At 47.5% G+C, this 27,098-nt stretch overlaps 1 protein-coding gene across 1 annotated transcript; it reads left to right on the forward strand.

Moving 5' to 3' along the window:
* The first annotated feature begins 10,202 nt into the window (after window positions 1-10,202).
* LOC146182607 (uncharacterized) lies at window positions 10,203-11,247 on the forward strand. The gene has a single exon (XM_084609535.1). It carries the CDS (start codon window positions 10,203-10,205, stop codon window positions 11,187-11,189), a length of 987 nt encoding a protein of 328 aa, XP_084465661.1. The 3' UTR covers window positions 11,190-11,247.
* The last annotated feature ends 15,851 nt before the right edge of the window (window positions 11,248-27,098 follow it).

Raw genomic sequence — 27,098 nt, forward strand, 5'->3', positions numbered from 1 at the left:
CTGGCGCTGTACTAGAAAAGGAAGATTTATTGGAACTGACTTACGCCCTGAAATCACTAAGCAACTCGACGGCAGCGATAGCAGCCAAAATATACTCGCTGGTCGTGGAACTATATACGAATACCCTCTGCATACGTTTGCGCTTGAAGTCGTTGAAGAGACATCTAGATAAAGCCGCTAAGGGTGACTAGAAGAACGTGGGATAATGTCGAAGCAGACGTGAGTGGCTGCAACCATTCGAGATTCATCTGGGGCATATTGTGCGGCAACAAAAATGATAAAGACGCATCTCGGCGACACTTGGTACGTTAGAGTTTCAGTCCCTGGCAGTCCTGAACTACTTTGTGACAGGTGCCCGGCGTTCAATGTTTCTCGGGAAGCCCAGAGGCTCCGCCCACCAGCACAGCTCCCAGCCCAGCGGCCATATTGATTTGTACTCCAAGCGCATTCTGAGCACTTTTCATGTTCCTGCAGATTATATCGCACGCTAAACAATGACATAAGATCCGTAGCTAGCCTCTAAACAGCTGCAAGTCGTTTGAATCACGCATCTTCGCTTCCTTCTCTTGAATTTCACTACATGCGGAAGCGCCCAGAGTCCCTAGCACGGATTGCTTGTTCGTGCTGTCCAGAAGTTCTTCCCATGTTTAGGGACCTGAAAGCATCGGAAGCGAGCCCTTGTGTGCTGAAGCAGCCCCCGTTTGCGGTAACTGCTTTGCAAACATTTTATTCTGCCTTAGTGAGCTGGGGCCTTGGAACTACGCGAGCAGCAACGGCAAGCAAACTCTGTTCTGTAAAGAGTTCTGTAAAGCGCTTTGCATTCAGGATGGCACGCTCCGTTTGCGAAAAGCACCGGGCGATTCGCGCCAAAGATAAACGTGCGCGAGGCGTCACTACGAAAGAACCGCGTCATGGTGACGTTTGGTTGGCATCATTGCTGAAGCCAAACGATGGGGGGAGCTTGCAAGGTCATGTGACCATAACGCTACTTCTTGTGAGAGTGGAAGCCAGGGACCTGTCAGCAAGTAGTCTGGCACTGGAAAACAGAATGTACCAACTAGGCGTAAACAAAGAAAAAGACACGATAATAGACCTGTCCTCGCCTACGTGACGAATGACGTTTCGGAGGAGGGGCGAAGGGTGCGGCCACCCCGTGGCTTGCCCTGGTGGACAAAACATTCCGCTGCTCGTGGCGTGCTGTGGAGAATTTGGTCCCGTCTGGGGACAACACGCTGTGTTTTTCTCAATACCGTCAGGCTCTTGCGTGGTGTGATGCGATCTTCGATCGAATATGACCAACGGAATGTGTGTCCTTCATTCTACTAGTGGCCCAAATGTGTTTTTCAGCTGTGCAAATAGCGATGCGAGAAACGTACTTCATGCACTGGCAGGCTACGATATTTTTCTTGATAGTAAGCACCTTTTTGTGGTATACTCGTGCGTTCTCGTAAGTCTAGAAGAACGAACAAGAAGTACAACCGCATCCCTAGACGGAATCGTAATATAGTGCGTTCAATGGTTGCCGTGCCCCAAGGAAAAAGTTTTTTCATTGGAATCCTTTAAGTGCACTTATGAATATTTGTGGAGGGGCTATTTCCAGCTTTCGATATGCTCAGTATATACACCCCACCAACATACAATACCGCTGCCTGATTTAGGGAAAGCATCAAATAATTAGTAATAGTTGTTTATTAAAAATTAAAGAGCACTGCAGAATCTGCATTGGAGTAATGCGAAAGCACGGATGCTGCTGTTGGTTGCTTCTGGTTGCTTCTGGTTGCCTAATTCACTTCTTGTCTACGCATTTTAGTATTTGGTACTTTCAAATTGCGCACCAATCCCTTCATATGCCCTTTTTCGGCTCTACTTTCGGTCGCGTGACGTCACATCTTCTACGTCACATTATTTCACTTCTTGTTTACCCATTTTAGTATTTGGTACTTCCAAATTGCGTGCCAATCCCTTCCTATGTCTTTTTTCGGTTCTACTTCCGGTTGTGTGACGTCACATCCTTGTTCAGTTCAGTTCAGTCGTTCAGTCGTGTCCGACTCTTCGTGACCCTATGGACCATGTCACGCCACGCTTTCCGGTCTCTCACTATCTTCCTAATATTACATAACTTCATCTGCAGCGCCTCGAGGATGCCATCTAACCATCGCGTTCGCTGCCTACCCCTTCTCCGGCGACCCTCAACCTTTCCCAACATCGAATCTTTCTCCAGCGACTCCTCTCCTCTCATCAGATGACCAAAGTAGCTGAGCTTTAACTTTAGAATTTGACCCTCCAATGAGCAGTCAGGGTTTATGGTCGACAATATCGACTGGTTTGATCTTCTGGCAGTCCAAGGAACTCTCAAGAGTCTCTGCCAGCACCACAATTCAAACGCGTCAATTCTTCAGCGGTCTGCCTTCTGCACAGTCCAACTCCCGCATCCATACATCCCAACTGGAAAGACCATAGCACGAGTTATACGGATCTTGGTTGGCAGACTAATGTCTCTGCTCTTTACTAGGCGGTCAAGGCTAACCATTGCTCTCTTTCCCAGAAGCAGACGTCTCCTAATTTCATGGCTGCAGTCTCCTTCTGAGTTAATCTTGGAGCCCAAGAAGAGAAAATCTGTCACAGCTTCTACTTCTTGTTCCTTGATGCTCCAGGACTTGATAGGGCAAGATGTCACGATCTTTGTCTTTTTAATGTTCAGTTTAAGCCCAAATGTCTCACTATCTTCTTGTACGCCCATCAGAAGTCTCTTGAGTTCCACTTCACTTTCTGCCATTAAAGTGGTATCATCCACATATCTAAGGTTGTTGATACGTTTTCCAGCAGTCTTCACTCCAGCTGAAGACTCGTCCAGACCGGCCTTCCTCATGATGCACTCTGCATATAGGTTAAATAGGCAGGGCGACAGTATCATGCCTTGCCTCATTTCTTTCTCAATCGGAAACCAGTCAGTAAGACCATGCCCAGTTCTGACTGTGGCCTCTTGCCCTTCATACAGGTTCCTGAGGAGACAGATGAGGTGAATTGGAACTCCCATCTCTTGGAGAGCTTGCCACAATTTGGTGTGATCTACGCAGTCAAACGCTTTCGCATAATCAATAAAGCAGAAGTAGATGGGTTTCTGGAACTCTCTTGCATTTTCCATGATCCAGCGAAAGTTGGCAATTTGGTCTCTAATTCCTCTGCCCTTGCGAAACCCAGCGTGCACGTCCGGAAGCTTCCTATCCACATACTGCTGCAGCCTGCCTTGGAGGAGTTTCAACATCACCTTGCTAGCATGCGAAATAAGCGCGATCGTGCGGTAGTTGGAACAATCTTTGGCACTGCCTTTCTTTGGAATGGGGATGTAAACTGACCTCCTCCAATCCTGTGGCCACTGCAGGGTTGTCCAAATCTTCTGACATAATGTATGCAGAATGTTAACAGCGTTATGGTGGAGGTTTTGAAGCATCTCAGCTGGAATACCATCAATTCCGCTAGATTTGTTCTTAGCAAGGCTGGCTAAGGCCCATTCAACTTCACTCTTCAGGATGCCCGGCTCGAGATCAGTAATCACAACCGTCATTTCATTTCATTTTATTACCTTAAAGGCCCCTAAAAAGGGGTGTTACATAAGGGGTGGCAAGAGCAAAAATACATAATCACAATAAACAAAAATCATAATCACAGTCTTATGTTAGGTTTGCACATCCGGGTCCTTTTTGTACAGTTCTTCTGTGTACTCCTGCCACCTCTTCTTTATCTCTGAGGCTTCAGTGAGGTCCTTGCCTCGTTTGTCCTTTATCACGCCCAGCTTAGCACAGAAGCTTCCTTTGATATCTTTGATTGTCTTATACAGAGCTCTTGTGTTCCTTAATTGGCTGTTGTCCTCAACTGCTTGGCACTGTATGTTCAGGAAGGCATTCTTATCTCTCCTTGCTATTTTCTGAAAATCCGCATTGAGAACCTTGTATCTTTCTCTTTCCCCCATAACTTTTGCCATCCTCCTTTCCTCAGCTATTTGCAAAGCCTCTTCAGATAACCAGTTTGCTTTCTTGCATTCCTTTGATTTGGAACTACCTTAGTTGCAACTTCTTGTATTTTATCACGAACATCACTCCACATCTCTTCGGGCTCTCTGTCTTCCAGATATAATTCTTGAAATCGATTCCTCACTTCCACAGCATATTCTGATAGAATTTGATCCAGATTATACCTGAAAGGCCTTCTAGTTTCCTGGGTTTTCCTCAATCGAAGCTTAATTTTGGCAACAAGAAGCTGATGATCAGTGCTACAATCGGCCCCAAGCCTTATTTTTACTGCTTCTATAGCGCTTCTTCATCTCTGCCGGCAAATAATATAATCGATCTGATTCCTGTACAGACTGTCCGGTGAAGTCCATGTGTACAGGCGCCTCTTGTGCTGTTGAAAATGAGTATTCGCTATGGTGAGGTTGTTTTCTTGACAAAACTCTACTAGCCTCTGCCCAGCTTCATTTATTTCAAATACACACTACAGTGTGCGATTCTGCTAGACCATCCACAACCACTTCATGCCATTTTTTGGCACTTTAGAGCCTCGGGTTCCCTCGAGCACAGGAGCACACCATCTCGCACTGCCAGAGTCAAATGCAACCAAACAAAACCGCAGGGTCTCGTATTTTTAAAATAGATAGAATAATTTTCGACTAACCGCTCACAGTACGTCACCGTTACCAGCCACAATTCCAATCCTATTTCAGCAGCGTTAGGCGTCGCGCAAGGGTCTGCCCTAGATCCGCTTTTGTTTTTAATTTAAATTAACGGCTTACCAACGATTGTATGTAGTAATATTCGCATGTTCGCCGATGATTGTGTAATTTATCGCTAAGTTTCTAACTCTTCTGACAAACATCTCTTCAAGACTACCTTAACAGCATTCAGGAATGGTATGCCAATTGCTTAATGGAACTTCACCCTCATAAATGTAAAATCTTGTCCTTCAACCGTCGCTGTAACCCGCTTCATTTCCCATACGTAATAGCTAATGACCCTGTATAGCCGGTTCTATCATACAAGTATTTAGGCATTACTTTGTGTAGCGACTTATCCTGGAGCACCCAGGCTACGATTTTATCTGCTAATAAAACATTTGGATTTTTAAGATGTCATCTCCCTAAACGTGTAAAATTATTAGCATACAAATCACTTGTCAGACCAAAATTGGAATATGGCCCACATTAGCTTACCGTATACGCAATGCGCAAAACGCCGACAACGCCGCCTGTCGCCAAAGCCGTAAAGCGTGGGCGGGCTCGATCGGGCGCTGTTCATGTCAGCGTCTATGCGCACGCGTCGTGTTTTCGTCTTTGGTAGCGATTTAACGGATATAAAGCCGCTGTCAACATTTAGCAATGTTCGGGAAGACTTGCTGCGCAGTTGGTTTTTCGAACACACATAAAACCTTGCCAGGAACACGTTTGTATAAGTATCCAGTTATATGCTTCACGAGAACGACGGCGGCCGTGAATCGCGGCATTCGACGCTGAAAGCAAGCAGACTCCGGGTGACATTTGTTCAGGAAGGTAGTGTGGCAGACTGCTGAGGGTGGTTTGGAAGAAATAAGGGTATTTAACAATGAATGTAATTTTCACCCGTTAACTTATATGTGAGCTATCACAGTGTTGCGACTAGTGTTTGAAGGACACTTAGGGTGTACCTTGGGTCAGATGACGCTTAGATGAGCACCAACTGGAAACGTTAACGCACATCGTTAAAAGACGCCAAAGCGCAGGCGTCGCGTTGATATTGGTATCTGCCGATACCTGTCGTGTTGCCAAGCGCCGTAAATGTTTTGTTCGGCATTAGCTGGTCAATGTGCAGTACTGTGTGTGCATTGGCTTTGATTGAATGGGATCAATATGCTTCAGACAAATCAACGCCATTAACACTTCGCAACGCACTCATCGAAATAGTGCCAAGTGGCATCGCATGCCTTTTCATAGGTATCTAGGCGTCGACTGTCTCGGAATGCGCTTTGTGGCAGTGAGCGAGTTAAAATAAAATGTATACAAAGGCGCCGAAAAGATATGAAGCGCTTGATTTTCTTTGATACATCATGAGACAAACGTGTCTATATCGAGTCACCTTCGGATTAAATTAGCTTTTTATAAACGATACGCAGTACGTTTTGATACGACGTTATGCGGATAAGCCATGCAGCCTAGACTAAAATTAAAAAAAAATGAACGCACGACGAATACCTTGAAATACGCGTCGGACAACCGCTTAATACGCCTTTCCAATGTCCTCTGCGGGCCTACGAAAACGCCTGCATCTTTTCCCAGTAAACGAGCCCTGCCTTACTGGGAACATAACAGCAGCTCATAATGGCCAGGTTACGAAGAGGCAAACAGAGATTAATGCTGACTGTCCAGACGGCTCTTGGGCGTTGTTTTTATGGAAAAAGAAATTCGGTGGTGCGTTATTCGCACTGCTCCTGCGAGGTTCGAAGAAGCTTTCGCGAGGCAGTCGCTATGTGAAACCTTGTCGACCTATAGTATCAAGACAAGACTACAGTGTGACGCGCCAAACATCCTCCCTCTCTAAATGACTGACGTTAGGAAAGGGTGTGTCTCTTCCACGAGGAAGAGACGCCGTAGCGCTATGAACGTCGCTGCGGTTTTGTTATTTTTTCGTTAACTATACAACCGTTGCTGCGCAGGATGTGACGAAGGCCCCGTTTTACTCTTCACAGCCCTCTGGTAGCATAAGCACTGAACTCGCCACAAGATATCGCAATACCTAACAACCAGGCCCCGAAAATGCTCGGCTATAATGAGTAAATGCTGCCAAAAAATGTGTGGTCTGTAGCCTGCAACGATTTACACAGGGTTAACGACCTTTTGGTGCCTTGTTTGTACCACTTGCCTCTATACAAACGAGAATTGTCCTTTTTCTTTTCGCTGCCTCCACAAGGCCAGAGTTTATTTCCGCCAGCCTGCATAATGCGTCCCATGGGAAGCATAAAGGATTGTGCGCACGCAATGTTTCCTCAAGGAATGCGCAATGGCCGCAGCTCGATGTTTTCCGTGTTTTGTACCATGAGCGTTCCCTCATAGGAGCAGCCTACATGAATAGATGCGCCCAATCACGGACGCCACTAATATTTACGATAGAGATATTTTAACGACACTCAGGCTCTTTAATCGTGCTTACGCCCCATTGCGTTTACTCCTGCAACAATTTTTTTCCAGTTAGGACGAACAAAGTCCTGTCCTCTGACAGTAAATATCATGCGCGATGTTTTGTTCAGTTTTTTTTTAATTATAAAAAACAACAGCGCACTGGAGCCAGCTCGAGCGACAGCTGCTTTCGTTGTGCGCACTCCAACTGACACTGTTCATGCTACACATTGACTAGTGGGACCGCGTATTCACGTCTGTACAAATGGCTCGGTAACCCCTACTAGTTCTGCACGCACCGTCGTCGTTCCTGCGAGACAAGCAAACATTTACGACCTAATTTCACATAAGACTACCTCTACTTGAACACAGCTAACCGCATTTCGTGCTGCTGTAATGTATATCTCGGAATAAACTCCTCAAAAATGGGCTGTGTTACGCTATTCCAAATTAGCACTTAAATGTCTGCAATCGGTCTTGAGTCATGGCGACCATGAGCAACTTGTAGCGGAGGTTCGACATCTGCACCGCCAGGAATTACAAGAGGGTCACGAAATCATGTACCAGTAGATACCAGGCTATAGTGGAATTGTTGGCAACAACTTAGCTGAAGATGCTGCTCGATCGACTCATGATACAACCAACACTGTCGAGATACCACTAACAAGAGCCGACGCAGCAAGACACCTTCGATTGATCACCCGAAACGCGACTAGAAAATCATAGTCTACGCCTGGATGCTGGGCATCTCGCTCGCACCACTTTGACCAGTCAGTTCAACAGCAGATACCATTCGGCCTCCCCCGCTGTGATTCTACAATGCTGTGTCGCCTGTGGCTAGGAGTGGCGTTTACAAACGCCTATTCTCCTCTCATCGGAATGGCAGACTCCCCAACGTGTGGGCAGTGCGGAATTGCGGATGTGTTGAACCGATTGCGCACATACTTTGTGACTGCTCTCAATTTAAGCGTGAGCGTGCCTTCCTGGCTGCTACACTCCGCCACTTGGACTCTCGTCCTCTTACACAAACTAAGGTTCTGGGAATTTGGACGACACCTTCATCAGAAAGGACAGAAGTGAAGGCGATTCTTCAGTTATTAATTGACTCGGGGTTGAGTTTAAGACTTTAAGTGTACGCTCTCTACCTCCTTTTACTATAGAACTCTGGATATGTGCCAGACTCCTTTCTTTGTCGCTCTTTCTTTCCTTTTTCACCCTTTGTTCCCCTTCCCACATGTAGTGTAGCCTATTGGGCATTGTCTAGTTAACCTCCGTTCTATTCTCGCTCTCTGCACTTAATTGCTGATGTCGGAAGATGTTCAAATGTTTTTGGTCCGGAATAGTGGCAGGTTCCAACATAATATTGAGAATGAAGCTGGATTCGTTCCTTAGACTGATGTCCCGTAAAGTGACATTGTTACAATAAGTGCCAAGACAAAAGAGTTACAAGGCCTTCCTGCTACATTTGGTGCGATGATAGTACGTTAAAAAAATTTGCGTAACTGAAGACAGCAAATCTTGATGATTACTTCAGTACAAGCGGATGTAATGATTTGTTTGGGGACAGTAAGAGTGATGCCGAAACAGGGTCAAAATGGAGGAATCTTAGTTGCTCTGAAGGACATACTTAAAATGTCTTCAATGTGCGGATTGAAGCAACTGAGCGAATTCAACGCTTTGGTAAAGACCAGTCAGAGAAATTAAGACCAATAAATCTGAAATTTTACGATTCTAGGTAAAATAAAGCATTCTGAAAGAAAAGCATGAATATGAAAGGGTTTCGGCGTGCTATTCATGGCAGACACCGAATTTTAGGCATATACCTTAACTTTTGTGCAGTCCCCCCCATACATACATACATACATACATACATACATACATACATACATACATACATACATACATACATACATACATACATACATACATACATACATACATACATACATACATACATACATACATACATACATACATACATACATACATACATACATACATACATACATACATACATACATACATACATACATACATACATACATACATACATACATACATACATACATACATACATACATACATACATACATACATACATACATACATACATACATACATACATACATACATACATACATACATACATACATACATACATACATACATACATACATACATACATACATACATACTGTGGGCCACGTAACCTCGAGCGAGCGCTTGGTGGGACAGAACCGGCGGCGACCTTCTGCGCATGTCACGCCAGCCGGTCATGTGCACAGGTGTGTGTGCACATGACCCTTAATCGGGACTAGATAAGCGGGGAGCGATCGGCGCCGAGCCCTTTTTTGGACTGGGTCGCGAGCGTCGCGGCAGTGTCTGTCGGTCGGCGTCAAGGGTGCGGCCACTCCCCGCCGGAGGAACAACCTGCGTGAGTGAACTCGCCTGGGGGGCGTTTATTTTCGCTCGCGCGTGCTGTAACGTGCCGCATGTGTATCCGCCAGCGGTGTTTGTTTTTATTTTAGAGAACACTGATATTTGGTCGACTCGCCAGTGCAACGTTCGCCGTACCCGTAGGCTCGTCTTCTGCAGCTGTACCTTGATACACACTAACCCAGTTTTCTTCTGTTTATTCTTTTCTAACGTAATTAAAATGTTTTTGTTCCTGGAGCAGCCTTCATTTGTGGTCATTCGTCGCTCGGTGTGCGGCTCCCGAGCCCCCTGAGATAAGGCGGAGGCCTTCATTTGGCGCCCAACGGGTTTTGTTTTCCTTGTTCAAAACTTTCAGGAACTTGTCACCGGTATTTCGGAGTGCGCATCCGTGCCGCGAAGACCACTTGGTGCCGTCCGGTTGTTGGATGGTGAACAGGGTGCCCTGTTGACGGCGAGCGAAGATCCGCCCCTTCAGAGCCTGCTAGGACTACGCCCACCTACGCTGCAACGTAAGTTTCCAATCCTCGTGCTCAATATTTCCACATGAATCACTCACTTTTCAATGCGGTTACGTTCTGGTAAGACAACTTCGCCTAACGTGTCAGAGGACCACACAGCTAACACAATGTCTAATCATGAAGAGAAGGGGGCGGCAGCAGCAGAAACTTCTGACAAGGGGAAGGCTTTACCAGATTTGGCTGCGGTTTTCAGTCATTTAACCGTGATGCTGGAGCGTCAGGCACAAACAACACCTACCTTCCGCCCACAGCTCGCAGTGCCTAAATACGAGGGGCATACCGATAAGAGGTCAGTAGCAGACTTCTTACAAGAAATGGCGGACTACCGCAAAGCAGAAGCACTGCCCGATGATATTATGCTACAACGCGTCTTGCCAGTAGCTCTGACCGCTTCCGCCGCGCGCTGGCGCCGTCGACAAACCTTTCAAAGCTGGACGCACTTTGAGGAGCTCTTAAGGGCGGAATTCTTACCCCCCGACTATGACATTCGTATAAAGGACGAACTGCACACCCGCACACAGGCCGAGGAGGAAAGCCTCTTAGAATACATCCGCTCCTTTCAGGAACTATATGAGCGTGCCGACCCTGCCGCGCCGGAAACCGAAAAAGTTAGGCGCGCGATACGTCAAGCACACCCACGCTTTCAGGCATACTTGCGGGGACGTACCTTCGCGACACTGGATCACCTTGCCAAAGCTGCTTCTGATATTCAGGCCGCAATGCTAGCTGAGCTTACCTATCGGCCACCACCTCCGCCTGAAACCTCCCTGGAACCGTCTTGTGCGTGGTCCGGCCCATCCGCGGTAACCAGGAACTCTGAACTGCCACCCCAGCTGCCTCGCTCGGTAGATCCGTTCAGTCACCACCCTGCTGAAATACTGAGCCATTCCCAAACCCGCAATCGGAGCATGCGGTCTCCATCACGGCTTACCGAGGGCCGTACTAGACGTTCCGGTGCAACGGCACATCAGGATAGGGACAACACAAACAGCCCAGTGTGTTTCAAGTGCGGCGGTCAGGGCCATTACAGGAGCCAGTGCCCTAGCCCCCGAGGCTGTCGGCAGCAGGGAAACGAAGACGGCCGGCGGTGGTAAGCAGAAAAAACCATTCGCCGGCCCACGGTTTTTCGGGGTCGCATGCCTTTTTGCAAAACGCAGGTCCTGAGCCTCCTTGTGTGGCAGCAGTGGGGACACCCCGCGTCGGACTGCGCGATTCCCGGACATCACCTACAGCGGCTGCCGGCTACCATTCACCTACGGGTGCAGCGTGGGTGTCACCATCGGGTGCAACGTGGGTGTCACCTACGGGTGCAACGTGGGTGTCACCATCGGGTGCAACGTGGACGTCACCTACGGGTGCAACGTGGACGTCACCTACGGGTGCAGCGTGGGTGTCACCACCGGGTGCAGCGTGGGTGTCACCACCGGGTGCAACGTGGGTGTCACCACCGGGTGCAACGTGGACGTCACCACCGGGTGCAGCGTGGACGTCACCACCGGGTGCAGCGTGGACGTCACCTACGGGTGCAGCGTGGGTGTCACCACCGGGTGCAACGTGGGTGTCACCACCGGGTGCAACGTGGACGTCACCACCGGGTGCAACGTGGGTGTCACCACCGGGTGCAACGATGTCGCCATCAAGTGAGAAGTGGGCGTCGCCCCCGGGCACAACTTGTGCTCCTATTCGCAGATCCAGGGCAACACAGGGGAGGGTGGTTTGGTCATCGCACCATCCAGCGGCCAGGCCGCACAGACGTGGCCAACCACCGGGAGAGCTGATCCAGTCGCTACCTTTCCTGCCTGAATCGAACCAGGTGCCACCAACCCAGGTGCCTTCAACCCAGGTGCCTTCAACCCAGGTGCCATCGACACAGGTACCATTGTCACCACCTGCTATGCATGAGGCAGGCCCCGAGAAACCCTACAAACACTCGGTGAGTGCAGTTCCGTCAACTTCTTGTGAGGAAGGCCAACCAGACAAGACCCCGCTAGTCTTGATAAAAATCGCAGGACTGGAACTTCCAGCCCTTTTTGACACAGGGTCTACGGTGTCAGTCTTCGGTGATCAGGTAAAGAATTCCTGTGAGAAAAAACATGTCCGGTTGCGGAGGGTGAACACTAAACTTCGTATGGCATCGACTCACATAGTACCCACAACCTCAGCAGCCCGCCTAACAGTTAATATAAATGGTCATAAGATTAGACAGCGTTTCTTACACCTCCCCGGACTATCCTGGCCAGTTATACTAGGTCGAAACTTCATAGTGAAGGCAGGGATCGTGATCGATCTCAGTAAGGGCACCTACCAGTACGGCACCGGTACAGAAGCATTTCAGTTCAAGACCAAGGCCGCTGAGCCACAGTCACAGTTGCTTGCTACGGACGGCCATTCGGTCAGTATCACAGGAAGTGGTATTCTAACTGTTTTGAATTCCTTCACTGAGCCACCAGCGGTAAAATGCAGAATCGAGACAGTGCTCAGGCCCTATGCAGCAATGTTCACGGAGGCTCCGGGGAAGGCCAGCGTACTAACCCACAGGATCGACACCGGCGATGCTCGTCCTATCAGATTCAATCCAAGGCCCTTAAGTGTCCACAAGCGAGCGCTGCTGGATGGGGCCCTCGACGAAATGGTGGCTACCGGTGCGGTGAGACCATCAAAAAGTCCCTGGGCGTTCCCTGTTGTTCTTGCGCCTAAGAAAGATGGCACAGCACGGTTGTGTGTCGATTATCGACGTCTGAACGCTGTGACAGTACGAGATTCTTACCCTTTCCCGTCAGTTGACTCTGTCATGTACTCACTGGGGTCAGCTAGGGTTTTTACAACTCTTGACTGTAGCAGGGGTTTTCTGCAGATCCCGATTGCCCACTGTGACATCGAGAAAACTGCTTTCACGTGCCATCGGGGACTGTTTGAATTTGTGCGATTGCCTTTCGGTTTGTGCAATTCACCTGCTACTTTTCAGCGTGTAATGGACATTGTGCTCGGAGACGCTAAATTTAACTATGCCATGGCCTACATGGATGATGTGGTAGTGTTCTCAGAAAGCCTGAAAGAGCATCTCCTTCATCTAACCAGTGTCCTTAAACGAATGCAAAATGCGGGCATCACCATTAACCCCAGCAAAGTTCAGTTAGTCACAAGCACAATCAACCTTCTGGGTTTCATTGTGGAACAGGGCACAGTCCGCCCAGATGAAGAGAAACTCCAGGCCATTCTACAGCTCCCACCACCAACAAACATAAGGAGTCTCCAGCGGTTCTTGGGCATGGTGGGATTCTACCGCCACTTCATCCCGAACTGCGCCGACCTAGCGCGACCCCTCCATCAACTCCTCCGGAAAGGTGCCCGCTGGTCATGGACAGAAGCAGAACAGGGATCGTTCCGTTCACTGTCGGCAGCCATCGCGGATACTGCACGCCTGCGGCTTCCAGATCTTAACCGGCCATTCACAGTACAAACGGATGCGAGTGAGTATGGAATTGGTGCGGTATTGCTTCAAGAACATCAAGGAAAGCTTTGCCCATTGGCGTTTGCCAGTCATACACTGACGGGACCGGAAAGGAACTGTAGTGTGACAGAGAAAGAGTGTCTCGCGATTGTGTTTGCACTAAAGAAATTCGACATGTATCTAGATGGCGCCGAATTCACTATTCAGACCGACCACCAGGCCCTATCGTGGCTTTCAAGGCTGCAAAATCCAGCTGGCCGTCTTGCCCGGTGGTCACTCGCTCTCCAAAGATATAATTACAGGGTAGAATACAGAAGAGGCACATTCAACAAAGTGGCCGATGCCCTGTCTCGAGCTCCAATTCCGGGTGAGGGCGAGCGAGCACCCGCAGTCCACGCTGTGACAGTGCCTGCAGACTCCTGGGGCACACTGGTGTCCCGTCAAGAGCTCCTTGACGCTCAACTCTCGGACGACCAGTGCAGCCAGATACGCCAGAGTCTGACCAGCGCCGACCCGGCAGGGAGCCAGGCGCCTAACCGAAACTATGACTGCTACGTTGAAGCAGAAGATGGCTTGATCCTAAGGTATATTCCTGCTGCCGACACAGACAGTGGTGAGTCAGCATTTCGTGTGCTCGTTCCCAAAAGCCTTCGCAAGCACTTTCTAGAGTACTTTCATGACACACACCTGGCGGGCCATAGCGATGGGAAGAAGACGTACGAAAAGTTGTGCCGCATTGTGACATGGCCGCGGATGAGAAGGGATGTTTTGAAGTATGTTCAAACTTGTACTACATGCCAGACTGCCAAACCGAGGGGAGGTAAACCACCGGGCCTTATGCAACCGGTAGAGAGCAGCTACCCATGGGAAATTGTGGCCTGTGACGTGATGGGCCCTTACCCCAGATCGACTAAGGGGAACCGCTACTTGCTTGTTATCACAGACCACTTTTCGAAATGGGTAGACTTGTACCCATTGCGCAAGCTAGACGCGAAAGGGATCTGGGATAAGCTCTTAGAAACGTTCACTCGCTTCGGTTTCCCAGCGCAACTTATCACAGATAATGCCACATACTTCACTGGCAAGATATTTGGTGACACTTGCAAAGCTCTTGGCGTGCAGCAAAAGAAGACTACACCCTACCACCCTCAAGCTAACATCACAGAGCGTGTGAACAGAAATCTAAAGACTATGCTGGTGGCATTCACAGAGTGCCATAAGGATTGGGACGCACGGCTACAGGAAATGGCCTTCGCTACGAGAACCACGGTAAACCGGTCCACTGGGTTTACGCCGGCATCAATCCTCCTCGGTCGTGAACTTCACTTTCCCATTGAGAATCATTTCGCGTACAGTTCTGATTTACCAGATCACAATTATTCTAGGTACACTCAAGATCTGGCTAAACGCCTGACCGGAACCCTGAAAGAAGCAAGAGAGAGCCTGGATCTCGCCCGCCTAGAACACTGTAACCAATACAACAAAGGCAGGCGACAACTGGAGTTTGCGGTAGGTGACAAAGTGCTGCGGCGCGCACATTTCCTTAGCGACGCGTCAAAGGCCTTTGCGGCTTCTCTCGCTCCGCGATGGATTGGTCCTTACGTGGTAACAAAGCAGGTGTCTAGGCTTTCCTACCTCCTTCGTGAAACGCACAGTGGCCGAAATACTGGTCCAGTCAATGTCGCTGACCTCAGGACATACCACGAGCGTCAAAACGAATTGTAACCACAGAAGTGTTTCACATTTTGTCATGCCGACTATCGTACACTGCTATACGCGGCTATGCATGCGAATCCTTGTCGCCTTTGCGGCTTTACGCAGGATGCCACGCCACTCCAGTTCGTATCGGCAACCCTATTACCGAGATCTCCCTCGGCACAAAGGTGGGGCGCCCCCGGGCCAAAGAGGACAGCGACACGTCGCAACCTGGTGCCACATAGGGGGTGGTACGGAGGCCTCTTTCTCCTCTGCCGCCGCCTGGGAGACCCAGCTCCGCCCGGAGAGGGGCTCCCTGCCGGTGCCAGCGCCCTTTTCCGGCCGTACTTTGGATGACTTGCGCAGTTCGGACCCCATCCCGCCCCTCCCCGAAGAAGCAAACGTGGGGTGGTGTGCACTGTGCGACTCGTGTGTGATATCGGAGGACGCACACAACCGTAGCACACAACACCGGGAGCAGCGGCGGCTGCACAACACCCTTCGAGAAGCGTTGGAACCGGGAGCTCCGAACAGCGCCAGGCAACGTATGCTGATACAGTTTGCCACGGCTCTCCACCAGGGCCAGCAGGCGCCACATGGCCCTCCAGCCCGGGACACCTCGGCCGACGGCAACCTCATTGACATTGATGATGTGTAAAACTTTTGTCGGTGGTGTTTTTTTTTTCTCGTTGTTGTTTCCTTTTTTTTCGTTCTTCCATGGTGTGTTATTGGACCCTGCCGATTCTCCGTGCCATTTTTTTTTCTTTTGTTGTTTTTCTCCTTTTTTTTCCAACCCCTGGGAGGGGTTTGGTCTTGTGAGGGGGGGAATGTGGGCCACGTAACCTCGAGCGAGCGCTTGGTGGGACAGAACCGGCGGCGACCTTCTGCGCATGTCACGCCAGCCGGTCATGTGCACAGGTGTGTGTGCACATGACCCTTAATCGGGACTAGATAAGCGGGGAGCGATCGGCGCCGAGCCCTTTTTTGGACTGGGTCGCGAGCGTCGCGGCAGTGTCTGTCGGTCGGCGTCAAGGGTGCGGCCACTCCCCGCCGGAGGAACAACCTGCGTGAGTGAACTCGCCTGGGGGGCGTTTATTTTCGCTCGCGCGTGCTGTAACGTGCCGCATGTGTATCCGCCAGCGGTGTTTGTTTTTATTTTAGAGAACACTGATATTTGGTCGACTCGCCAGTGCAACGTTCGCCGTACCCGTAGGCTCGTCTTCTGCAGCTGTACCTTGATACACACTAACCCAGTTTTCTTCTGTTTATTCTTTTCTAACGTAATTAAAATGTTTTTGTTCCTGGAGCAGCCTTCATTTGTGGTAATTCGTCACTCGGTGTGCGGCTCCCGAGCCCCCTGAGATAAGGCGGAGGCCTTCAATACATACATACATACATACATACATACACACACACACACACACACACACACACACACACACACACACACACACACACACACACACACACACACACACACACATATATATATATATATATATATATAAGCATAAAATAGGGGTTGCCCATACGTCTAACCGTTTCAAATAGTGCCTATAAATGTGTAGCTTTAGCGTTATTGCCTATATAGTGGCTGTTTTGGACATTCCTCTTTTGCCTAAAAGGGCTGTTGCGAGGTGCAGGCAGCTGACTCAGGGAAGGTTAGTTAAAATGGGTCCTTATTTTAACTATGCGACCCAAAAGGAATAAAATGCCTAATGCCCCTGGAAGGTAGTCTGGCTTCTAGAATAACCGCTCCTTTCGGCTGCCGCAGGAATACTCCCATTTGGCGGTTGTGTTTCGAACGTCGTGGTCATGTTAAATAAAAGTTAAATTGGTTCACAGGAAGGGAAAGGCGCAGTAACTGTCACACTTGCTATGTGGACACCCGAACCGCGCCGTAAGGGAAGGGAGGAAGGTGGGAATGAAAGTGGAAAGAGAGGAAGAGGAGCCGTAGTGGAGGGCTACGGAATAATTTCGACCACCTGGGGATCTTTAACGTGTGCTGACATCGCACAGCACACGGACGCCACTTCGTTTCGCCTCCATCGAAACGCAGGGTCATGTTACCCAGACGAGGTTTCGAGGAAGAAACCGTTTCTGATGTCCGAACCGATACCATCTCGTTTCCGGATGCGGGCAGATGGGAAGACTCATTAAGCATGTCAAGTGTCCGAGCAAGACGTGTTTTCTGCTAAAGGGAGCACCGCGTCTCTGACGGGGCCGGCTCTCCTTGGCGTGGAGGCAAGACCAAGGGCGCTCGCCCTCTGCCGAGCGCGCTTCACCCGCAGATCCGCAATCGATTAGTACGTGGGCCTCCCCTTATTTATGAACTCAGCAAATATTTCAAGGATGTTATTGCATTATTGCTTAAGCCTAGGTTGCGCTTTTGAAAAGCGCCTTCTTATGTAGTCTTGTTTAAAGGTCAGTTGCCGGAAGTGCCTCCTACACTGGTCCACTACCATCCCAGTTTAGGGAATGTAGCTGAAAGCTACTGCACACTGCAACTGGCACTTTTCTAGGAGGGATAATGCTGTCCGTTCTGAAGACAACCTCCAAAGAGATCGCATATTCGTGCGCCGACTGCTTACTTCTTCCCAGCGCTACAAAGATACTGGAATGGGCAGGTGAAAGTGTAAATACAGAAATCAGACTAATTCAGAATCCAAAATTAATCAATCACCCCCGTTCCTCACGGAAAAATTTCAGGAAAGGTGCGGGTCAATTTGCAACGCGCCGTCGAAAAAAAATGGATTTTCAGCCTTCAGGGAAGTTTAGAGTGTACTTGCCGGCGAACACTCCAGGACGCTAAAGAGTGCTTCGACTTACAAGCACGCTCGTGCAGCTTCCGTTGAATGTCGAGCGTTCCTTCTCGGTAAACAAGCCTTTTCGGAGCGAGAAGACGCCTAATGTAGAGCCCCCCTTGCCTGGGGATGGTGCTTCGGTGCTACTGCTTTCGATCTTTTCAAAGACGAATGGTAAATATCACGGACCCTGCGTAGATCTACGCAGAATCGTGTTGATCTACTTAAGTTTTAGTCGCATATACAACGTTAAGATGCACGATGTAGCTACATTCGCCTACATCTGGTATTTCTCGAGACCTGACCCTTATAAACTGCAAGCATAGTTTCAAAGCAGCAGGTCTTGCTTCAGACACCGTGCCCGAAGTGGCAGTGTATGTGACGGGGTATTAAGCTTTGCTGAAGCATCTTTATGTCAAAAAACTGCTCAATTTCTTTAGCCCTGCGTTAATGAAGTTTTAAATATCATTTGCCTGGTAATTTTAAAATACCGGTAATTGCAGAGACATTCCACGCCAAGTGATCCAGGCTTCGCGCTCGACTATCTTCGATTTTTTTTTTAAATCTTGGTGTATTGTGCTGCTATAAGGCATAATTTCCCAGCTTGTTTCTTGTGAAAACAAATTTTTCGAGCCGCGGCCGCCATTTTAAGATTGCAAACGATAACGAAACCGTAGTCACACACACACACACAAAAAAAAGCTTTCTGACTTATAACAGTCTATAAGAAAGCTTTTCGCACAAATAAAACATATTGCACTTTTATATGCAGCAAATTTACCTGAATTTGTTTCATTTTTGTTTAAATACAAACAACTGAAGCAGGTACAAAAAGACTGAAATTTTTAGTATTTTATGAAATTTTATGTTCTCCCAGCAGACATTTAAGCAATTTTTCTAAAGTTTTCCAGAAGGCAAACAAGCCGATAAAAATATGTTACAGAAAAAAAGAACGTAAGATATGTCAGAAAAAAAAAACAAAAAAATCATCTGTGGTTTAGCTTGTGGTTAAATCTGGGGTTACGCGAAAGCAACTTGCGTGGTTACTCTCAGGTTTGGCTTCAAAGTGAAGACATGGCTTTTGCGCATAGTAGTTTACTCTTTGGTTTCAGCTTAATTTATGCCGTAGGGGAATCACTTCACGCAGGAGCACCCCTTGTCTCTCGTCGTTGACCATTCTTATTCAGGTCTAGAATACTTCCAGTGGTATGACATCGTCTCTACGTCGAACTGTGAGGCACACAGCCGTCACAACGTTCGAACGAACCTTCCTAGCAACTCACTGTTCTCGTTCGCCTCTAACAACTACAATATTATGTCTTCTTCTTCTTCATTTTTTCTTCTTTTTTTTTGTTTTCCTCTTCTTCTTCTCCTTCACGGTGCCACGCCGACGGCTTGAAAACCTACCGCAGTGTAGCTTTACCTACAAAAATTCTAAATTTAGAAACTTTGCTTTTTGACGCTGGAACCCTTTCTGTTCAATATGTACTGGTGCGGACAAAAGTAAACGAAGCGCGCTAATTGCTTCTAAAAATTTCATGCGTTGTATAATTGAAACTGGCAGTCGTGGTATAGGCGAACCGGTAGTAGACGCCGGTGCCCTTTCACTTGGACTGATATTGTTTTCTTATCTCCAGTGCAGGAGGAGGGATTTTAACTGAAACGGGAAAGAGTTCTTCGTTTACTTAGGTCCGCACCTGTACATCAATGAGATCACTAACATTGCTCCCACTGCGAAATCCATTATTCATGCTTACGATACAAGTATTTTATTTTTAAAGCAAGTAATTCTGAAGACCTATTTGACACCGCGGATTTATAATGGCTGCGCTCGAAGAACGGTCTCAACTTGCTAAGAATCAACGTATACCTAAGACTAAGTGTATCCTGTTCCTAGAGAAAGAATCAAGAAAACACATAGAAATATATAGTTGCTTTCTACCACAGTCGAAATAGTGCTTTTATTGAACACATTTGGCGTCATTTTCCAGCAGAATCATTCATGGGACGCACATAAAAATTACTCGGCAACACAACGGTCGTGTATATTAAGTTTAATATACCGGCATCGCAATCAGCTACGTTGTGAAGTCATGGTGCGAATTTACCGTAAGGTTTATGGAGATCTACTAAAGAAGAAAATTTACAAAAGCTGCATGTATTACAGAAATGACTTTCCGAGTTGTGGAAAATGTGTACAGTCGTTAAAACGCTCACGAGCTGTGTAATAGATGCAAAGTTATGCCAGTACCAAGGATTTATGAGTACATGTTGTGTAGAACCTATTAACAAGAATTAAAAATGAAGCTTCTTTTGTACGATCTCAATAAAAACAGAAAAAAATAACGCATATAACACAGGCTGTAATAAAAAATAAATACATATAGATTAATACATGGAATGCAGACAGCACATAACCAACTAACTAGGATGTATACTGAACGAATCACGATCAAATCTCTGTTCAAAAATTTATTTCAAAGACTAAAAAGCACATTTTATGCAGTCGAAAGTTGAGCTAGCTTGGTCACGCAACATGATGAACCACGCAGCAGAATAGGTGACAACACAACCGGGACTAACCTTGCGTTGCCCTGCAATTACTGCACTTTATGTAAGAACGAAAAGTCCCCAACAGACCTTAATAACGTAGAGTTTTGAGGAGGAATAAGGAGAAATTGACGAGAGAGATTTTGGAAGCCTGGGCGATATCTTTGGCTGGTGATGATTGTGTCAGCACACCTTCTGTTCCCTTATCGAAGAAAGAGAAAGACTTTTAAGATCACTGGGAGGGCAGTGAAAGATGAAGTGGTGTGTACTTAGAAGTTGAGATGTAAGAAAGTGTTAATGTACAATAATTAGTTGTCAGTGCAGCATCGTCCCTTGTTTGTTTGTTTCTGTGTGTATGTACGTGCGTGCGTGTGTGTGTGTGCGCGTGCGTGCGTGCGTGGTTCATCACATTTTGACCCGACGCTTTATTTCTTAATGTTGTATGTTTGTTTTCTTCTCTTGCGATCAAGTGACGGCAGTGCCTAACGTTTTCCTTTTCCCTTGCTCATTTTATTTTTGTATCAGTGTTTGTGTGCTTTTGATCCCTATACAGGATTTTGTCTTTCAGTTGTTGTGTGGCTTGATCTTAACTATTCTGTGCAGTTTACCACTTTTTTGATGGGTTTCTTTCCATGCTGTCGCTGTTTATTATTATGCAATTAGATTTTTTTGTGACCTTCCGTTTTAGCCGTAAATTGAGTAGTGAGGATGCGCAGTACTTCAATGACATTTATATGAGAAAATGTGATCAGAATTATCTTTGTAGTAAACAAGAAAATAGATTATCAATTTGAGTCTATGCGTTCAACGTCGGCATTGCTGAGAGCATACTTTTCAAAGAATGACACTTAGTGCCGGCAGGAAATATACATACAACCAGCTCTCCTCTGCTCGGCGTTGCCAGCTTCGGCAACAGAAAACTCTGATAAAGGGCACAGATATAAAAATTAAAAACAAAGCGGCAACATGGCAGGAGGATCGGGATACCCTGCACGATAACTGGAGATGCGGATCAAGACTGCTGAGGCGACTGCCCTCATCCTGTTGCCTAGAGGTCGGATATCAAACGCATTGGAAGCTTTGAGGTGGAGCTCGAGCAAGGTATCGAGTGTCGTTAGGTCGGAGCCCCATTTGCTAGGCCAGAACGCGCACGCCGCAAAACGCGTTTTTGAACTAGTTAAAAACACATGTGGCTGTTACTAAAGGCCAAAGTTTTTCAAAAGCTGACGAGCTAAAATCAGGCATAATCTGTGCCTGCTTCCTTTGAAAAGCCTGCTATAGTAAGACACTTGCTGCGTGGTCACTTTGCTAAGCTTCGTCATTGGAGTCATAACTAATCACTACGAGGATAAACCAGGATTTACACTGCAAGTCCACTTGAGTTAGTTTAATTATAGATTACACTGTGTGCGCACTGTCTGTTTTTTTGTTGACGCAGTCGTCTGATTAGCTTTTACTGTTATAAATCTAACCGCACTTGCATTTGGACGAGCTCTCAAAGAACGGGCCTTTGAAACGCGTAGAAGAGGCGAGGACCAGTCGGTCCTTGCCTCCAGACCAGACTAGGCGGTTGCAAGTGGATGATGTGAGCATCTTGACTTGATTGGAAAGTGAAAAAATGGCACAGCAAGTACGGCAGAAAGACGCAATATTAGAGCGAAAAAACAGCATGGCAACAAAACAATCAAGGAGAAAAATAGCACACCGAAAAATCAGCACAGCAGCAACACACCTAAAGGAAAACGAAGCACGGCGAAGGCAGGTCACAGGGAAACAGCACGGCGAGAGTGCAGCACAGTATGGTGCAGCGCTATGGGAAGGTTATGTTAGGCTGTACGGTGCTAAAGTAATCAGGAAAACATCTTTTCTGCCCCCATGCACACAAGCTGTCGTTCTTCCAAACAAACTCAAATAGTACGATTAACGCATAAGCATAAGACTTCACGAGTTCCGGATACTGGACAATTATTAAAGGAGCAGCTGCGCGACGAACAGAGGAAAAGTTCGGAGGCGGCGATAACAAACGCGGCCTACGGTCGTCGAACAGAATTCCTGCCGCTCTCGGCACTCTCAATTTACTGCTCGCAAGGAAACAGAGATAAGGCGCCATAAGCAACTGGATCATTCTGCAACACTGCAGAAACACTTGCGTGGGGCCGACACCATTAGAGATAAATCTGGTCTCGTCTTGCGTCCAGTGGTAAAGTCGCCTGAGTGCCAATAGCTTCGAGCGCCTAAAAGCACAACCTAAAGCTTCGCGGTACTCCCGTCTGTAAGAAACATCGACCCGATGCTTCAAAACAAGAGATGCACAAAAGATAAACAAGGGTGGTATACAAAGTAAGCACTGCGATTGGACATAAAAAGCGTTCTTTAGCCCACATAATACAGATTTAGACGGACAACACGGAGAACACAGGGTCGAGCGCGGCGTCGATGGGAGGCTGTAATTCCACGAGAGACGACTTCATAGTAGAATTCACAGTCGACGAAAGGCTTAGTACGAGCCGAAATAGCGGCGGAAAAGAATTTTTCACTGGGCCGGCGGCGGCGAATTCGCGTCTAAACCTAGACTCCACCTCCTGGCTTGAGTTCTCTGTCGCGTCGTTGGAAGCTTCCACTGCTGGTAGCCAGGCGTATCGTTGGGTTTCCTCTGCGCACTGAGAACAGGGGGTGACGTATACACGTTATTATTGGTCACGTTCGGCAGCATGGGATTGAGAGTAGTCGTTGCATTGTTGCCCTGAACAAGCTAAACGGCGTTATGTTTGGGGTCTCCAGCACTTCGGGATTGTAGGCAAGGGTGTTGTGGATGAGGATGACATCCCAGGTCCTGTGTTCGACGTCTGCACACATGGCGAGTATGCAGGAAATCGTTTCGTTCCAATATTCCGTCAGGAGTTTTTTCTCAGGATGTCATGCTCTTGTCGTTTGATGGCTTGTCTGACTGTTGTTTGAGGGGGCTTATACCAGCTCCGCTGTAAACACTGTTCCTCTATCCTTGATAACTATTGCGGGGGCGCCCTGACGAAAGAGGACACGTTCGACGAAAAATTTCGCGATTTGCGCCTGCTCCCTCATTAAGCAGCCGTTTCTATTCTGCGTAGCGGGTGAGGTAGTCGGTTGCCATTATTATCAACGTGAAGAATGGGCAAAGTAAGTTCATTATGATCTGGTGAAACGTTCTCGTAGTTGTGGCTATAGAAATCCTGCAGGTCTAGCTGTAAACATTTCTAGGCACAGGCTGCCACAAGAAGTTTTCAAGAGCGGATACGACGTGCCTTCTTACGAGTTTTATGAATAATGCTACAGCAGCTTACTGGGCTCAGCCAGACGCCCGACACATTCGTCTAAGAAGGCTCGATCGAACAGTGAAATTTTATGTTCCGCGTTATATTGCGCGTCATCAGGCATGCTTACTACATAGACTTCGTTTAAACGTGGCTTTCACGCGCAAGTACTTACATTTAACTGGACAGATGGACTCGCCGGAATGTTCAACTTGTGGCATTCCAGAGACTGTGGACCATGTATTATTGGTGTGCCCAGCGTATGCGTGCGAAAGAAGTGTGCTAGCCGCTTCCTTGAAGCGTTTGGACAAGAGGCCTCTGTCGGAGGAACTGCTGCTGGGCGCTTGCCAGGACAAGGGGAAGGGTGTCCAGGAAGTGCGTGCTCTTTACCGTTTTTTGTGCGTCAGAGGTCTTAATTCGCACTTGTAAATCAAGTTACTGTGTCTGTATATGTATTTCATATGCCTTCTCTCACATCGTCACCCATCATGACCTTCTTTCTTCTCTCCTTTCTCTTCCCCAGTGCAGAGTAGCAGGCCAGATTTGAATTATTCCAGCCAACCTCTCTGCATTTTCCTTTCAATAAATCTATCTATCTATCTTGATGTAGTGTGCGAAGTCAGCAGAGAGGAGGGGTCAGAAATATTTGCCCTTTTTAACGCAGAGAGTACGAGTAAACCCGAGGTGACACGCTGTTACTCCACCGTGCAAAGCATGTAAAATTCTCCTCAAGAACGTCCACAGGGACGCCTAATGTGGGCAGCCTTGTTAAGTGCGAAGTTTTATTGACGAGGGCGCCGTTAAGAAGACAAAAAGAGGCTTACCCACGCTTAAACGCGATGAGGGGTGAGCGGGAGTTTCCATCCTGGCAATTGATGGGTTGCCATAACTCAGGGACTGAGCGCTGACGTTGTGCGAAGTCGCTGGTGCTTATGGGCACTAAAAAAATGCCCTCACCGTCTTCCGGTGGTTTATCGACAGGGGTTCGGATAGGCAGTCCGCACACGTGTGCTTGCGGACAGATCCGTGCATCGAAGTGATGCTGAATACCAAGAGGTGCAGACTCCTCCCCTGATCGAGGTGGCCGAAGGGGTTGTAAAAGCTAGCCAGACATCACCGGGCTTTGCTGATCACTGACGACCTTGAATATTACAGCGCAGGTAACAGAGAAACGTCGGTATGGCCCAGATGATGGCGAGGCATTGGTTCTCAGTCGTCAAACAGTTAAGCTACGCCGTTCGTCACTGAAAAGGCAACAATTACGCGATAGCTTTCTTCACTCCTGTGAACAAGGAGGGCACCTAGGGTCACGTTGATTCAAAATTCTAAAAAATTCAAAAAAATAATATATATTTGCTAATTAGTATCAGTTGTGTAGCAGAATGCGGCACTCAGGGTTTCGGCTTTCACTGCTTTAGTCAGTACCTCGCAATTTTTTTAGAGCCCGGCTCTTTGGCGCCCGTTCCTAGGGTTTCGCGGCGTCAGCGTTGTCCCTCGTAACCAGTTCAAGTTCCGCTCCCACCTTCCTTGCTTCCTTCCCTTACTGCATAATTCAGGTGTCCACCGGAGCAAGTGTGACAGATACTGCGGCTTTCTATTCCTGTGAACCAATTATGAAAGGCACGCTTCAGAGCTCAAGTGGAAGACGTTACAACACATGGTACACACTGCTAAGATAATAATTCATGAATAATGCGAGCGCCCACACCGAACTGCAGGGTAACATGTGCAGTAACCAAGAATTCAAACGCTCACAGAGAAAAGCATCATATTATGATGTAGTTTGCGTATATACAGCTAGTTTGATAGTACGGATCTCTAGCCGATCGTCCCTTGGCTTTCGAGGAAGCCCTAGCCCTGTTCTAAGCAGCCCTCATTTTCCTTTAAAACATTTTGCTAAAAACTCGATGAGACACTTGCCAACTTTGGCTACAGTGTTTTCAAGTCAGTTTAAGATATTTGCGAATGTTCTTTCTTCTCGGCTGCAGCTTGTGGCAGTAGTTTCTTCGCCGCGCAACGTTTCTATGGGGCCACGCGCTGCCTCCCGCAACCTCCCGACAACTTAATTGCTTTCTTTATTTCTCCGACCACAAAGCTTCCTTCATGACAGTCGAGAACTGTTAGTGGAGTGTTTCTTGAAGGAATATGTGTGAAAAATAAAATAGTTGCATGTAATAGTACCGTCTTTGCCAAAAGTAACCAGGCTGCATGTTTTGCTTCTCGCTTGTATTCTAAAGCCAACATGGCTTCCCAGAGGATCACAACTTGTTAATAAGTGAGGGCAGGAGCTCTCCTTTACTTTGCTCAGATTTACAGCTTCAGAAGTGGTACGAAGTCTCCACTACCTTATCTGGAAGCGAAACCCGCAGCCTGGTCACTTTTGGCAAAAACGGTACATACATGTCTTGCTCGAAATCTTTGCTCAATCTATCGAAAGAGGCGAAACAGCTGACGAACTGCGCTGACATTTCGCGTTAGGAAGTAACGTAATTGTCAGCAAATTTTTTATTAAATTACTCATTTTCTGGCGTTCCTACTCAGGCTATACATATGGGTAACATCGAGAGTTCACAACGCCAAATACAACGTCAGACGGATTTTCACGTCATGCGGCTAGAAATCTTGCGCGTGTATTTAGCCGATTGGTGATGTCCTGGCATTCTTGTGGAGATATACAGCACGGGCTTTGAGTGTAAGGTTGCGTATGCTCGTCAATTACAAAGCATGCTTTAGAATAATTACTGTTCTTACTTTCGACGATGACGAAAGGCAGCACACTGTAACTTTTGAAAAGAAAGGTAATCTGCTATCATCTCTTCTTTTGTAGTGCTTGGTTAATATCGAAAGTGTGCTGATTGTCTTTTGCGTTTTAGTCGGGCAGGTCTCGAACGCCTACTATCCCGTACAGTGAGACTCATAAGACTTTTTTTCAGCGACTGATCCTGTCCATTCCACAAATGGCAATATATATCTAGTGATGCGGAGTCATTGGTCGAAGAGAAACTGGGTGTTCCCGTCGACGAAAATTTCGATGGTCTCGATATGTTCAGTACGCACTGGGATGATAATTCTTCATCGGGGTGGGACGCTCGCATCATAAAGGACAATTGAAGAGTAACATGGTGCCTCGGATGTGTCATAAAAGCCATGTCCTCGAGCGCCAAAATTGTCTTAGCTTTGACAGAAGATTGCTGATCCCTGACTGTTCACGTA

The sequence above is a fragment of the Amblyomma maculatum genome, chromosome 7 (genome assembly GCF_055883805.1).
Source record: "Amblyomma maculatum isolate TAMU_Amacu chromosome 7, ASM5588380v1, whole genome shotgun sequence".
Classification (NCBI taxonomy): Eukaryota; Metazoa; Arthropoda; class Arachnida; order Ixodida; family Ixodidae; genus Amblyomma; species Amblyomma maculatum.